General features: G+C 42.2%; 2 protein-coding genes across 5 annotated transcripts in view; one reads left to right on the top strand and one right to left on the bottom strand.

Moving 5' to 3' along the window:
• gpm6ab (glycoprotein M6Ab) overlaps positions 1-3,187 on the bottom strand; it is a 62,366-nt gene extending 59,179 nt beyond the window's left edge. The window contains exon 1 of the mRNA XM_012836922.3: positions 2,656-3,187. Coding sequence (XP_012692376.1) covers positions 2,656-2,659 — 4 coding nt within the window. The 5' untranslated portion in view covers positions 2,660-3,187. The remainder of the gene's footprint in view (positions 1-2,655) is intronic.
• wdr17 (WD repeat domain 17) overlaps positions 2,817-15,035 on the top strand; it is a 28,442-nt gene continuing 16,223 nt past the window's right edge. For 2 of the 4 annotated variants that reach the window (XM_031559548.2, XM_031559552.2), the window contains exons 1-11: positions 3,212-4,334; positions 10,756-10,884; positions 11,118-11,301; positions 11,801-12,031; positions 12,819-13,070; positions 13,327-13,449; positions 13,704-13,894; positions 14,105-14,273; positions 14,403-14,494; positions 14,758-14,840; positions 14,933-15,019. In XM_031559548.2, the coding sequence (XP_031415408.1) occupies positions 10,762-10,884; positions 11,118-11,301; positions 11,801-12,031; positions 12,819-13,070; positions 13,327-13,449; positions 13,704-13,894; positions 14,105-14,273; positions 14,403-14,494; positions 14,758-14,840; positions 14,933-15,019 (1,535 nt within the window). In that variant the 5' untranslated portion in view covers positions 3,212-4,334; positions 10,756-10,761. Of the gene's footprint in view, positions 2,898-3,211; positions 4,335-10,755; positions 10,885-11,117; positions 11,302-11,800; positions 12,032-12,818; positions 13,071-13,326; positions 13,450-13,703; positions 13,895-14,104; positions 14,274-14,402; positions 14,495-14,757; positions 14,841-14,932; positions 15,020-15,035 lie in introns of those variants that run through there. The other 2 variants (XM_031559550.2, XM_031559551.2) reach the window with 2 other exon arrangements.

The following is a 15,035-nucleotide window of genomic DNA, read 5'->3' on the forward strand; positions in this document are numbered from 1 at the left end:
GTCAAGTGAGATCAAGGCTGCTTATTCAAGAAAACATAGCTGAGGATGCAAACACAGAAGTAGAAGAATAAGAATAAGAATAAAAAAAAATGAAGAAAGGAGAAATAGAGAACTGATAGAAAAAATGCTTTTTACAAGGCTGTTTATTATGGCTTTGGAAATCTAACACGGCACAGGCCTACAGGAAGATGAGAGAAGGAAAACATGCAGGCTGCCAATACAGTCTGCTCCAGCCCTCATGCTGCATAGACAGTTATTGAAATTTTAACTGTCATTCTATATGGGAAAAAGCACTGTAACGCCAACATCCACTCCTTTACCAGTTCCCTTTGGGAAATATGGGGTGGAACTAATAGGCTTGCCTGGCCTCAGGTCCCACACAGGCAGTGATTGCTATTCCATACATGTTTTGTGCCAAGAGAGCTAATATTTCAAACTTTACCCGTGGCTTTTCACAGATCGCTGGCAGCCATTCTGTGTGTAGAACCAGTGTGAGGATCCATGCCCCTGTTTCTGAGACCCTCTGGCAGACTAGGGGGAGTGAGAAATCAAATGCTGCTCTATACCAGTCCGTCTTATTCCACTCAGACCACATCCGTCACCTTCTTAGTCAGGGACAGGTGAAAATGTTTTTACCTGTGTCATCTACAGATTGTTGTGCCAGTATAGGCGCTGAACAGCTGCATTACATGAGTGGCCAACATCAGCTTAATTACCAGATGGAAAGAGGTTGGCGTTGCTTCGCCGTCTGTCTCCCTCCCTCTCTCTCTTTCTCTCTCTTTCTCTCTCTCTCTCTGTTTTTGGTTGTGCAGTTTAGCATGACACACAAAGCTAGACAGTCACATAGGACTGAGCTCCTAGCTGCCAGTGGACTCGGAGCAGAGGCACAGCCAAACTCACGCAACAGAGAGTGGCGACATTTCAAATAAAAACACTGTGTCGCTTGTTGCCATTATCAAAGGCCCCCACACAAGAGGGGAATGTTTGGGGGAGGCTGAAAAAAGTGGTACATAATGTTGCTATTTATCCTTCATGTGACTGAGTGCATACATTAAAAGCTCAGGGAAAACAAAACCAGAGCGGGAGAAGAACAGGACTTGAATGAATGGCCATTTCAATAGTATCTGTTCTCTGATCAGAAGAAAGCTCCCATTTTTACAACGAAAAAAAAATGAAATTGCAATCAGTTATGACACAATACGCAGCTCATGATCCAGCACACGGAATTTGACGCCCCTGTTACAATGCCTGTGAATGCAAGGATTATATTCGCTACAGCTGTCGTATGAAGAAAGTCCATCTGAAATTCAGAGGAAGCGGGAAAATATTCCTGCGCTGCTTATGCACGAAGTCTGTGCCAGGCGGCAGATGCTGCTAGCAGGCTCGCTGTTTTCACTGAAGAAGACCTCTGCACCTGGTCACACTAGCCAACCGCTTGAAAAGGCCCAAGAGTATGGGGAACAATGCAAACTTGGGAGAATGCTTTCCTGTAGCTCTGAGGCAGATGAGGTTGTTTCCTGCCATTCATGTGGCGGTTCCATGACAGCCCTCACTCTTTTCCTCCAACCTGTTTATTCTGTAGCAACCCAGAGCCAAAGAGCAGTGCAGAAAGTGTACACTGTGATTGTTGGCCAGGGGATAGAAAGAAACGGCACACCTTCCCACCTTACAGACATGTGGCACAATAGAGATAAGCTTAAATGATCCACTCCGGAGCTTTCCATTGGATTTCTAGCCTGGGCTGTTACATAAACAACGTCTTGAATTTAGGGTACATTTTAAAAACAATCAAGAAAGACTGGCAGTTGCCTGAATCAGGAAAGAGGACAAATGCAACATTGATGGCATTCAGTGTATCAACTGGTTGTAAAAACAATGAAAACAAGGAGATGAGTAAAACGAACTAGAACAATCTTTTCTACAAGGTATTTAGCAGAACAGGGGTTAAATGGCAGAGGTCTGCTGAAAGTGTCTGCGTCTTACATACACAGTTGAAGCAAGTGCACTACCAGCACAATCCCATTATCCTCTTAGATGCCTATTTCATTATATAATAATAGCAGCATAAAAAGGTTGAAACAGGTTACAAACTGGAATTAGTATGTACTTGGACATCCTCCAGACAGTAGCTGCATGTGTGTCTATGTTAAAATGGCCAGGTGGAGAGACACTATACAATTGAAGGCACTTTTTGGTCCACTCCACAACTACTAATCAGAATAACAAAATTCCCTCTTTCTTTCTCTCTCTCTCTCTGCCTGTCTCTCAATATATCAAGCATGTTAGTAGTGACAAATCTGGTAAATCCTGCATACAAATCTGTCATTCTTTTCTGACATACCTAACATGACATGACCAGTAGGGTCCACAATATATGTTTTGCTATATTAAGAATCAAAGCATCATCATCCCATAGTAACATTACTTTTCCAAAGTTCAACAATGGCTGTTTCTGTGGATTCGTATTGAGAAAGTTTGTAACCACTTTCCCATCTGTGTCATCACCAAAGCAACACAATAAGGATCTCTCTGGGCAACGAGCAACACGTGTACAGCGCGATTCTGATTTTTAAGTTCCAGTGGTTCTTCCACTGTGTCATAATGATGAATCGTTTCACTGTAAAATTAGATGAAACAACCAGAAATATTACATACCCATTTTAGGCTCTTATTCGGTGCTGTTAGGTTCTCGGTTGTAGATTAAAGGCTACACTAGCATCAACAGGAGAGCAAAGTGGGTCGCTACCGGCAGGCAGCGGGATAGGGCGACGTCACTGAGTCAGGAGCGCGGGCGGGGGTGTTCTTCAGAAGGAAGTCAGAAAGTCTGTCTAGGCGGAATCAATGGTCGTCCTGTGCGACTGAATTCATTTCAAGTCCACAAAACAAATCCAGCAAAGGTTAGGGCCTTCTTGATGTTTTGCTTGGTGTGTGAGTGTGTTTTCGGCTGCTCGTAGAAGTTGTGGAAGGAGCATATCAGATGAAGTGGTTAAATGTGTGTGGCCTACCCTTCAAGACTTCAGAATGAAGGGCGACTAAGCCTTAACTGGTGCTTTTTAAGGGCAGTTACACATCAGGGAAAGAAACCAACTAAATCCGTCCATCATATTTCTCAGTCTGTGTAGCTTTGAAGTTCATAGAGGCAGGGCAGCAGCTCACCATGGAAACCAAGACACACTTGCAGTTATCAGGTACTCGCGTTTATATTAACACACTCGCGTGTCACAAGCAGCCCGCACGGTGTGTCACAGACATATACTGTTCATGAGTGTTTATCTGTAATAGTAAGATGCATGTAACCGACATACAATTGTCTCTTCTTTTGGACATTATATAAATTAGTCTCCTTTCCCCTGTGTCATTGTGCTGAATTTGAAATCGTTTTCACGTGTGTTAATATAGGCTATTCAATAGTTGACTTTGATCCGAGAAAGACTAATAATAGCAAACATAGCATGAATTGGGAGAGTTGAACGAAACGCAAGAAGATTTGGTGAAACCTAAGCTTTTTTGTTGGCTATACAAATGAATGTATTCAACTTCATGTATGCTGTCTGTATACTATATCTTTTCGCCATAGAGCGACGGGTCTGTTGCTGAACACGCCCTTTTTATTGCTGTAGGCATTTGAAATCTGTTGCATTGAAGAGGTTAGGCGCGCCGCCCAGTGGTACGTTTTGGAAATAGCCATGCATACATTTATTTATGCTGCATACTCAAAACAATTATTTTTCAAACAGAATGCAAGGCAGAATATCTTGCAACTTTGCACCTATATTTAGCTGCTTTGTTATTGTGCTGTGACATGGGATTACTGGAGATGGAACAATATGTAGCTAGAATCCAACCTGTGAGCTTGTGTGAATAGCGAGGGGTTCATGCAGAATAATGTCATCTTCACAGAAAATATTCAGCCCCCTGTCCCCAAAACACTTGAGCCTAATTTTAAAATGCAGGATTTATCTTAGCAATGGCGATGGACTTAGAACCGAAGACAGATTTCGTGACGTCCGTCTGTCCATGGTTAAATCAATTGACTAGAACCCGTTCATACAAACTACATATACATTTCCATGGTGCCAAGCACCGCCTTGCTTTTCAGACGGTAGGGATTTTGTTCATGATTGGCATCTAGCCCTTTAATACACGGATTGGTGCCTGCGATTGATGTGGTAAAGAGCCAATCATTTTGCCAACGAAGCTAGACCGTTTTCTTGAAATAGCCAATCAAATAAGTGATCCGGAAGGAGCCACAACAAACTACATGAACCAAGTGCTTCTGACCAGCAATACACCTAATTTCAGCACCACTTCGCTGTCCACTAACAGATTCAACGGTAAGCATTTCCACGTATTTACGCATTACTATTTGTCATTTCCGTTCTTCAAAAACTTGATATCGACCTTTCTGTCTGTCGCGTAATGGAATGGAATGTATTAACATTGTACAGTGATTTACGACCCTCACTATGCTCAATATGCTTCCTTATGTTCAACATGTATTTGTAAGACACGTAAACAATACAATTGAACATTAAGAACGTTTATCCTCTCGTACTCATGTCGACAGTAATGTTCGTCACTCTGCACATGCACAACTTCTGATATAATGCATTATGCCTACCGGATTAGCAAACACATGTATGTTGCATACCGGATTATTTAATTTAATTGTTTAATAAGGTATCTGGTGGCATTCCGAGTGATGTATTTCCATGTATGAAAAATTAGTTGCATTGATAGCAATGGTTTAGAGGCTGTATATCCATGAATGCTTCTTCTCCATTTCTGATTGAGTACATAACATATAGATAGCACGATCTGTCAGTTTACTGAAGGACTGCTACAGGTGGAGTGCCCTGGAGGTAGTTCGTTGTTGTCAACTGCTAATCAACACCATTATATATTTTTCACCTGCGCCAAGCATTTGTTATTAGCGCAAATTAGATCCTTGGAGACAGGGCGACGTATTCTTAGGGGCACATTCAAATGAGTCGCATTATTTATATCTAGAGGCAAACATCTACCCTCAACAGACCAAAACTGTAATTTTGAGTTTTGAAAACCACACAGTAGCATAAATGTGAGATCATTCTCGTCACACTGTGGTAGCCAAGCTTTGTGATGATGGTCACTGTCCACGCTCATTCTTAATGTTTTACTAGCTGTAGTTCAGAATATCAGATGACACCTTGGGCTGACAAGAGGCCAAGACTCTAAGAAGATGTTAATTCCTTTGTTTGAAGGTCATAAAAGGTGACTTCTTATGTTGTCAGTCGTCTTTCTTGATATTGGTCTTCACATTTCTCTGTTTCATATACAACCAGAGAGAAAGGGAGACTTACACAGGAGGAACTAAACTCTTGTGACAGCAACACACATTTACACCTGAGTTGCTACAAGTATCTCTAACAACCAGGATGAGAAATATGCTCTAATAGACGGACATAATGAAATAAATAACACTACAGTACCGTTTCAATTGTGCATCCGACCAGGCATGTGGGACACATGACTCTACCTTGTGTAGTATTAGTGTCGCATAGTATCCATTTGGGCAGTCTGTTTATGACATACTTGCATATTGACCTACTTTTATTATTATTTTATTTATATGTTTAAAATCAGTTACCAGGACTGGTTAAATGTATCATCGATGCAATGCAATACCTGCAAGGGCACATATCTTAAGAGTACTACTGTCAGTAGAGGAACGGCATTTATCATGAATAGAGAGCTTGTTAAAAAGGTAAAGGTGTGAAGCTAGTTACCATGGAGTTACTGTGGTTACCAATTAGCCATAATTTGATTACATTGTTTCCTCTTGCTCTCGTTGCTTTCACCAGTGACCCTCTAATGATGCCACACAGAATGTGTCGTGTAGTCGTACACATCCACAGCCACTCAACATCTTGCTAGTAATTGATGCTTCTGAAGTCTGAGCTCTTAGCCAATAGAAGGAGAGATTTAGAGAATCCCTAGCAAGTCTTTCACTTTCAATCATGCTGATCCACGCTGATCTCGAGGACTGAGACAGAGTATGTGTAGATGCGCCACTGCACTCGGGCTTTCAAACAATGTAAACAGAACCACACATGTCCATGGGAATCAGGCTGTAAGCTGGCATCAGTGAGAGTAAGACTAGATTTTAAGATGATTCTAATCAGGAGGCAAAAGTGTAATCAAGTGCCACATCTCATTTAATTGAACTCGTAATGAATAAATACTTTCTCTGCATTTCCTGGATTGCCAAGCCCCACTGTTCATTCATATACAGCACTCCAAGACTATCCTATTTGATTCGGATTTCAGGCCAATTTTGAATTTGAATCATTATACTTTATATTTTTCCAAGACTATACTTGCATCCACTGAAATCGATTCTATCTTTTTTATTTTAGGATTAAAATTAATTTTTTTTGTATCTAGAAAGTCATTAATTCAAGTAGCAGCACTGAGCGAAAACTGCTTCCCAGATTGTGCCTCTTCACTAAATGAAGGGCATATGTCTAAATAATCATTAGGAGGGTGTCTGATTGGCCTTGATTACTCAGTACATTAATCCAGTTAACTTGATTGCCACCTGCACACTGAAATAGTTTGCAGGCAAAAAAAAAGCATAACCTTAGCCTCTACATTGCAAGGATATTATGCAGGGCTCATGTCAGCTAAAACAGTGAGTCTAGTGCTTCATTATAGATATGTTGTACTTATGTAAGAAAAGATAGTGTCTGTACTCTGTAGCTTAGGGGACTGCTTATGAGGAATGCTTCAAAAAGGCGATATTTCAAATGGAGGCATACTAGAGCTCTGTGCACTGTACAGATGTGGTGTGGGGGCCCAATTGATTGTTATGGCAGCTTCTTTAATGCTATGTATTGGTATGACGCGATAGCAGAGCGCTTCTGAAAGGTCCACTCACATGTCATGCTTGCCCCGGTGATTATGACAGCCTGTGGCTGAAGCCAGTGGTCTGCTGCAAAGAGCTGGGATTCATGTCCAGTGTCATGGCTGTTGAAGTTGCTCCAGTGTGATTTGTATCAACTATAGTTGTTCTAAGTATGAAACACTATCTGTGTGATCTGAAAGAAATTGCTGCCATTATGATTGGGAGCATGTGTATGTTTGAGTGTGCATGGGCTCTAGCTACAGGTCAGTGAACATGTGGCTACAGAATATTTTTTCCCAAACAAATAGGACAGAATAAGTGTGAGTTTCCAAGAGAACATACAGTCTGAAGCTAACTTGACTCATTTATTTGTAATACATTTCTAGTAAATCTAGTAAAATCTACTTGGTGATCCAGTTGCCATTAAATAAGTCTGTTTGTCTTTTAAGAAGTTACCTTCAGAAATTGAACAGAAATGAACATACAGCTGTAGTATACACCAAGTCTAGAGGTCCTACTTACAGTTTTTCACAGTTGCTTTGGTACACAAGATGAACATTTTAATTCTCAAAACTGTTCAGCCTTCACATCATCTATTTACTTGTGCACATCATCACAGCAATATCTCATTCTTTTGGAAATGCTTTTGCACATACAATAGGCTATGTACAATCATCTGCTGTTTAGTCCTACCCCAAAAAACATCTGGGTATCTATTCATTGTGTAAGTCATGACATGCAAATGGGTTAAACTAGTTAGCTATTATACTAGGAGACTTGTTGAATTGAAATCATTATCAATGATATTCAACTTGCTAGAAAATAATATTGAGTTAGTTGGAAACTAATAATAATGTGGTATGGTGATAAATTACTGTTATAATTACAGGGCCTTTTGCAGGTAATCTATTGTGTCATACTGTTTGTACGAACTGTTTCGAGATGCACTTATTGTTGAAAATGTTATGGGTGATTTGAGAGATGTAGCACAGCTACTGAGAAAAACTGTAAACAAGAAAGGACTCACTTGTCTGTTGCTGAAAAAGTGTGACAAGCAAACATACTGTCACTGATCTTTTAAGAATATTCAGCGAACGCCAATCTAATCAAGTTAACCTCCCAGTAGCAAGCTAACGTTAAATAGCTGATGCTGAGCCAAACATGTTTGCCAACAACCCATAGACGCTAACTCTGACTTTTACATGACCAAGTGACTGACCAATCTGGGTGCGTTTTCAGTCGTTTTGTGGCTGCGTGCACCAGATGCATAAGGTTACGGCTGATAATAAGGGAGGCAATGACATTCAGCTCGTCAGACATTGTTGATGCGCCAAAAAAATATGAAATAAAATAAAAACAAAATAAAGATTGTTCACGAGTCCCAGTCTCGAGTCCGAGTCGAGTCTCAAGTCTTTAGAGGACGAGTCTTAAGTCAAATCTCAAGTCAATGTAAGTGCGTCTTAGGTGCAACTTGAGTCCAGGTCGCAGACTCGAATCCCTTTCTCCGACATACGCACACGTGCCACAAACACACTTAATGTGGCCCCTTAATGTGCCAATGAAGTATTAAAGGATCGTAAATTAATTTGTTTGTATGTCATGTAGGGGCTATTACACAGTATGCAACATCTGATTCACAGTATGCAGAACAATATGCAGGCACAGCTGAGGAGATTTAAACAAGAGTGTTTCTCTCTATTCGTTTATTTTTTTATTTTTTAGAAAACATCCAACTTCCTCCTCCTCTCCCCATTCCTCTTTTTCTTCTTCTTCCTCCACGGCCTCCTCCTCCTCCGCATCTTCTCCTTCTCCCATTCTCTCTCTCAGGGCTACTCCTCGTGCAGACCACTTCAGTTCAATCACCTCTCTTCCTCCCTGTCTTCATCGCCTTGGAAACAGCTATGAGTGGCCACTCGCTCTCTCACTCTCCCACACACAACCACACACAACCACACACACACACACACACACACACACACACACACACACACACACACACATATCCACACACACAGAGCACTCTGTTTCCTTTTTCCTCGGTGCTCATTCCTGTCACATCCTCTCCGTCTTTCCCTCTCTCCCTCTGCTACCTCCTTCTATCGGCTGTAGAGGGGTCCTGTGAGGACTGCGCCATCCGTCTGCTTAGGCTTCACCCCCAGCTGCTCACGCTCACTCACACTCATCATGGGGTCTCTGATCCTGAGTCAAGCCAGGGAGGAGAGGCTGTGAGCATCCTGTTTTGTTTGAAAATGCTCTGGTTATGCCAATATGATATTTGAAAGGGACAAATAAAAACTGACTGTTGATGTATTTGTACTTAGAGATAGTGTGTGTATGTGTCATCATAAGTGGTGGCAGCATTTTGCATTGTTGCTGCTGTCTTTGAACTAAGCAAATGGCAGTTTTGGCTGACTTTGCTGGATAGAAGAAGGATAGAATGTGTGTGTGTGTGTGTGTGTGTGTGTGTGTGTGTGTGTGTGTGTGTGTGTGTGTGTGTGTGTGTGTGTGTGTGTGTGTGTGTGTGTGTGTGTGTGTGTGTGTGTGTGTGTGTGTGTGTGTGTGTGGAGAGAGAGAAATGGCTCAGACAAGAAAGGGTGCGTGGATAATGAGACAGAGTGAAGAGAAACACCTTAAAGGAGTCTGCGTCAAATGGAGGTGTTGTCAGGTCTCTGTGAGTGAGTGTGAGTGTTTGCTGGGTGAGTGGTGTGGGGGAGCTAAAGGCACATAGTTTAAATAAAAGGATCTGCAGTTGCCTGGCTACGGGCAGGGGATCTGTTGTTGCCCCTGTCTGCCACCTCTCCCTCATGGGCAGGCTGCACCAGTCAATGAGCACAGATACACACACACACACACACACATGCTGAAGACATGCTTGCATACACATAAACACATACTCACTCTCTAGGACTGACAACAGCAGCTTCAGCAGAGGGATCTCTCTCTCTCTCTTTATTAAGCTATCTATCTTTCTCTCTCTTTCTCTCTTTCTCTCTCTACATATATATCAAACTATCTCTCTGTATCTCTAAAACACACATGCAGACACAGAGGAAGGAATCACCATCATGGAAACTCTCTAGGCTGAGCCGAGTGACTGCTTGGCTATGGTGGCTAGCTGTCTCATGTCTCGATTACCCAGAAACTGAGACTGCAAAAGAGCTAAAAAAAAAGGACACATTCTAGTGTGGTGTTTCTCTGTGTTCACTGGTAGCAGTGATTGTGCCTTTACCTCTGCGTTGGAGCACTGTGGTTAGTGTGAGTACTGCTCCCAGGAGTAAGCTGTAATAATACTGCAGGGAAGGTGTCCGAGAGCTTGTGTTACAGTCACAGTTAGAATGTGTATGACAGTGTATTCACCTACCGAGAATACAGGACCACGGAAGTTTATGATTGTCTAATGATGTCAACACTATTTGCACAAACTAACATGTGAAATCACAGAAATGTATGTATATTCACCCATTCAAAAAGATATGTAAGTTCAATGGAAAATTGTATACAAAAATGTCACATAGTATGCACAGCTGTCAGATCTAGTGGAATATGTGAAGGCCTACAGGGTAACATAGAGTACAACTGTGATAACATATAGTCCAACTGTGATAACATACAGTTTGTAACTGTGATGAAGCTGAAAGTCTGACTGTGATAAATATACCTTTGGTTATTTTTTCTGTGCTATAGAACATATTGTAGATGTAAATGAACATAATTCAGAATTATTTTCTGTTGCAATAATGTGTATAAATGAGTACTATCCAAGTCTTATTCCAGATTTTCAAATTGTGTTTTAGTTGGAACCAGTCCTTTATTAAATGCTTGATTATAATTGAGACTATGGATCATTGCACCATTCTTCTCATCCCCAGATAAAGATGTCCCAGGTGAAACAGGTTGGTTTGCTGGCAGCCGGCTGCCAGCCCTGGAATAAAGATGTGTGTGCTGCCAGCGGCGACAGATTTGCATACTGTGCAACACTTGCCATTTACATTTACCAGGCAAGTGTTTCAAAAGCACTGCCATCTTACTAGAGTTTCACTTTACATTGTAAAAATATTTAGTTTTTCAGAACATTCTGCAGTATTTATTGAAATCAAATTGTTGGTCATTTCGATCAGTTGATGCAAATCATTTTCAAAATTGTCTAATTGTTTCACTGATAGCTTTGCCTTGCCTTATGTACATGTCAATGCGTTTGCAAAAGAGTAAATGGTTTCCTTCTGTTCTGTAGCTGGATCACAGATATAATGAATTCAAACTCCGAGCCATCATGTCCGAGCACAAGAAAACCATCACAGCCATCTCCTGGTGCCCACACAATCCGGAGGTGTTTGCCAGCGCCAGTGCAGATAACCTTCTCATTATCTGGAACGTAGCCGAACAGAAGGCTGTGGCCAGGCTAGATAACACCAAAGGTACTGCTGTCATACGTTATGGCAACTGTGCCCTGTGTGTGTGGTGGTGGGGGTGGATTGGTGTGGGGTTTGTGTTCATGTTGATGCGCTCAGCTCTGTCTGTTATGAATAGAAATATCAGATTCAGCCATAAATGAGATATATTCTCACTCTGTGTGGGAGTGTGTAGAGAAGGGAGAGAGCAGTCACTTGAACACCCGGACATGAACAAACCTGCACTCTGACCGCAACGCCAAAGAGCCAGGCTCGATTGTTTGGCAGTCAGAGCACATACTCATGTGTAGTTACGGCACTCCGTGTAGTGTGTGTGAGTGTGATTGTGAGTGTGAGAGTGTGTGTATGTGTGTGTGTGTGTGTGTTTAAGGGCTGTGTTCTCTACCCTTCTCACAGTTGTTGCATTGTGTATTTAATGTTTGTATGGGTGTGTGTGTGTGTGTGTGTGTGTGTGTGTGTGTGTGTGTGTGTTCCACCCATGTATGTTGATTTACGTACACTTCAGGTATCCCTGCATCTTTGAGCTGGTGCTGGAATACGAGTGACAGCATGGCGTTCGTGTCTCACCGGGGCCCCTTGTACATCTGGGCAGTCTCGGGGCCCGACTCAGGGGTCACCGTCCACAAGGACGCCCACAGCTTCCTCTCCGACATCTGCCTCTTCCGCTGGCACCCTGTCAAGAAGGGCAAGGTGGTGTTTGGACACACAGACGGAAGCCTGTCCGTATTTCAGCCAGGTAAAGAGGAATACAAGTCATCTGGCCAGTGCACACAGGTCACACCTGGACACAGTGGGTTGCCATGGAAATTCACAATTTTTCACAAACACAGGTGTTGCAGGATCTTCAAAGTATATTTTCCATTGAAAATGCACACCTGTGGAGAGAGTCACAGAACACAGAAGGATTAGCACTATAGAGTCGTATACTCAAATTGATGAAAGATGAACCATTAAAAAGCTGACAACCTGAGCTAAATGTTTTGCCACCCCCCTCCAGGTGTCTGCCGAAGGTGTCCTTTGCATTGCATCTCTGCAATCTATCCATCCACAGACTTTAAACATGAATGCTGAAATGTTGATCTTGCCTATGCTTCACAGTGTTAATGCAACAAACAAAATAGCCCTGTAGATTTGAAGAGATGTACCCTACTTGAAATTATATAATTATTCCTGAAATAACATTATTTGGAGTTATGGATGGCTGAAAAAAAATAATGTTGTTCTTTATTCAAAATGAAAAGGGTTTGAAAAATTGTAGGCCTTTGCAATCACCATTCTTCCAGTGTAGTGAATTGGAATGTAATAGAATAGTGAACATTAGTCAAAAGCCGAACTCCTTCTCTCAAAATGTTTAATGAGAACAAATTAGGCTTTTCACATTCCATAGAGCATGCAGTCCACCACTGTAAATGAGCCAATGTGCACCCAGTGGAATGTCTCATCTGAAACCAACCGTAATGTTCATTTCAGCCCTCTCACTTGTCTTCACTGGAAAATACCCTGAATCATCTTCTCGCCCACAGGCTCCAAGAACCAGAAGCACGTCCTGCGGCCAGAGTCCCTCGAGGGCACGGACGAGGAGGATCCCGTCACGGCCCTGGAGTGGGACCCTCTCTCCACAGACTACCTGCTGGTGGCCAACCTGCACAACGGCATCCGTCTGGTGGACTCCGAGTCCCTGTCCTGCATCACCACCTTCAGCTTCCCCAGCGCGGCTGCCTCTGTGCAGTGTCTGGCCTGGGTGCCCAGCGCCCCCGGCATGTTCATCACTGGAGGTATCCTCAGATGAGTGCCGTCTAAACCTCCTCACTCACCAGTACAATGAATTATCTATGCAAAACCAGTCCAGATTTTCTTACCTGAAGTGTTATTACACAAGGTGCCTTTAGGATTTTTACATGCCACCGGCTTTGATTGTTTTTATCTTGGGGGGATGTTACCATTTGAACTACTGATGTTCAATGTGGATTTATTGTTTTTTCTAATGTCATCCATTCTCAATTTGAACCTGTTCCTCTTCTGTTTTGGCAGACTCCCAAGTTGGTGTCTTGAGGATATGGAATGTCTCACGGACAACACCTCTAGATAATTTCAAGTTAAAGAAGACTGGATTCCATGCACTACATGTGCTCAATTCCCCACCAGCGAAGAAATGTGAGTCAGATCTGGCCATAAATGGGTGTGAATAGAAAACATGAATTCAGACAATTAACCATACAACACAGTTAACTACTCAATTAAATGAAAATCTCATTCTTATCTTTCTCTAACTCTAGCCTTCAGCACAATATCATGAGTCAGATCTGTCCATAAATGTGTGTGAATAGAAAGCATTAACTCAGAATTCAGACAATTAACCATACCTTGAGGTTAAATGAGAATCTCTCTTTATCTTTCCCTAATTCTAGCTTCTAGCAGCACGATATCCCCAACAAAGAACCACTATACGTCCTCCAACAGTGAGGCGGTGCCTCCCCCAACACTGTCCCAGAACCAGGCCTTCTCACTGCCCCCCGGCCACGCTGTCTGCTGCTTCATGGATGGGGGAGTGGGGCTCTACGACATGGGGGCCAAGAAGTGGGATTTCTTGAGGGATCTGGTAGGGCATCAATAACCTGGTGCAATGAGTGTGCTGACTGCAGGCTTAAGTGCATGTAGCACACAACAAGGGAGACTCACAGATATACTTCTGCATGTGCTTTAAAATCTTTTACTTCCTGTACCTGTTGTATCTACATGTCATTTTTGTAAAGGCTTCACTGAATGCATGTTGACAGACATGCCTCTCTGTTGCTTGTTCTTCTGCCAGGGTCATGTGGAAACCATATTTGACTGCAAGTTCAAGCCAGATGACCCAAACCTTTTAGCGACAGCGTCATTCGACGGGACAATCAAAGTGTGGGACATCAACACTCTCACTGCTGTTTACACATCGCCAGGCAACGAGGGCGTGGTCTACTCCTTGTCCTGGGCACCTGGTAAAGTTCTAGGGGTTTAAATGAAGGTTTAAATGAAGGGGTTTAAATGATAATATAATAGACAACTGGCTCTACAGTGATTTTGAAAGGGACGTTGGGGTTGTTTGTTCTTCTCCCATCTATGTGAAGGAGATCTTAACTGCATTGCTGGAGCAACATCCAGAAATGGAGCCTTTATCTGGGATGTGAAAAAAGGCAAAATGATTACAAGATTTAACGAGGTGAGTAAACCTAAGCAATTCATGAGTCTTATTTCTGGATGTATCTCTGTGTATTTGACCATTTCTTGTCAATAGTTCACGTAAAATTGGTTGGAATGGTGACAAGTATTAATGCACACTTTTGATGACTTTCATTCAGTTGTAGTCTGCATACTGATAAGAATGCCATCTTGACTGACTGTTGAGTCCTGAGACTGTCCAAGAGCATCCAAGAGAATGTACTGCATTTGAGTACTTACTGGTTGTGTATGCTTGTTTCACAGCATGGGAAGAATGGCATATTTTGTATTGCTTGGAGCCACAAGGACTCAAAAAGAATAGCTACTTGTAGTGCTGATGGTTTTTGGTAAGTGTGTGTCTGTTACTCTCGCTTTTATTCAAATCCTTCCTGGTTTACTTTGTTTTACATTTGAAGTTTGTCCTCTGTTTCTGTTCCAGTATAATACGCACTATTGATGGAAAAGTGTTGCACAAGTATAAACATCCTGCTGCAGTGTTTGGCTGTGACTGGAGTCAGAATAACAAGTAAGTTCTCATTTTG

Source organism: Clupea harengus, chromosome 22 (genome assembly GCF_900700415.2).
Source record: "Clupea harengus chromosome 22, Ch_v2.0.2, whole genome shotgun sequence".
Taxonomy (NCBI): Eukaryota; Metazoa; Chordata; class Actinopteri; order Clupeiformes; family Clupeidae; genus Clupea; species Clupea harengus.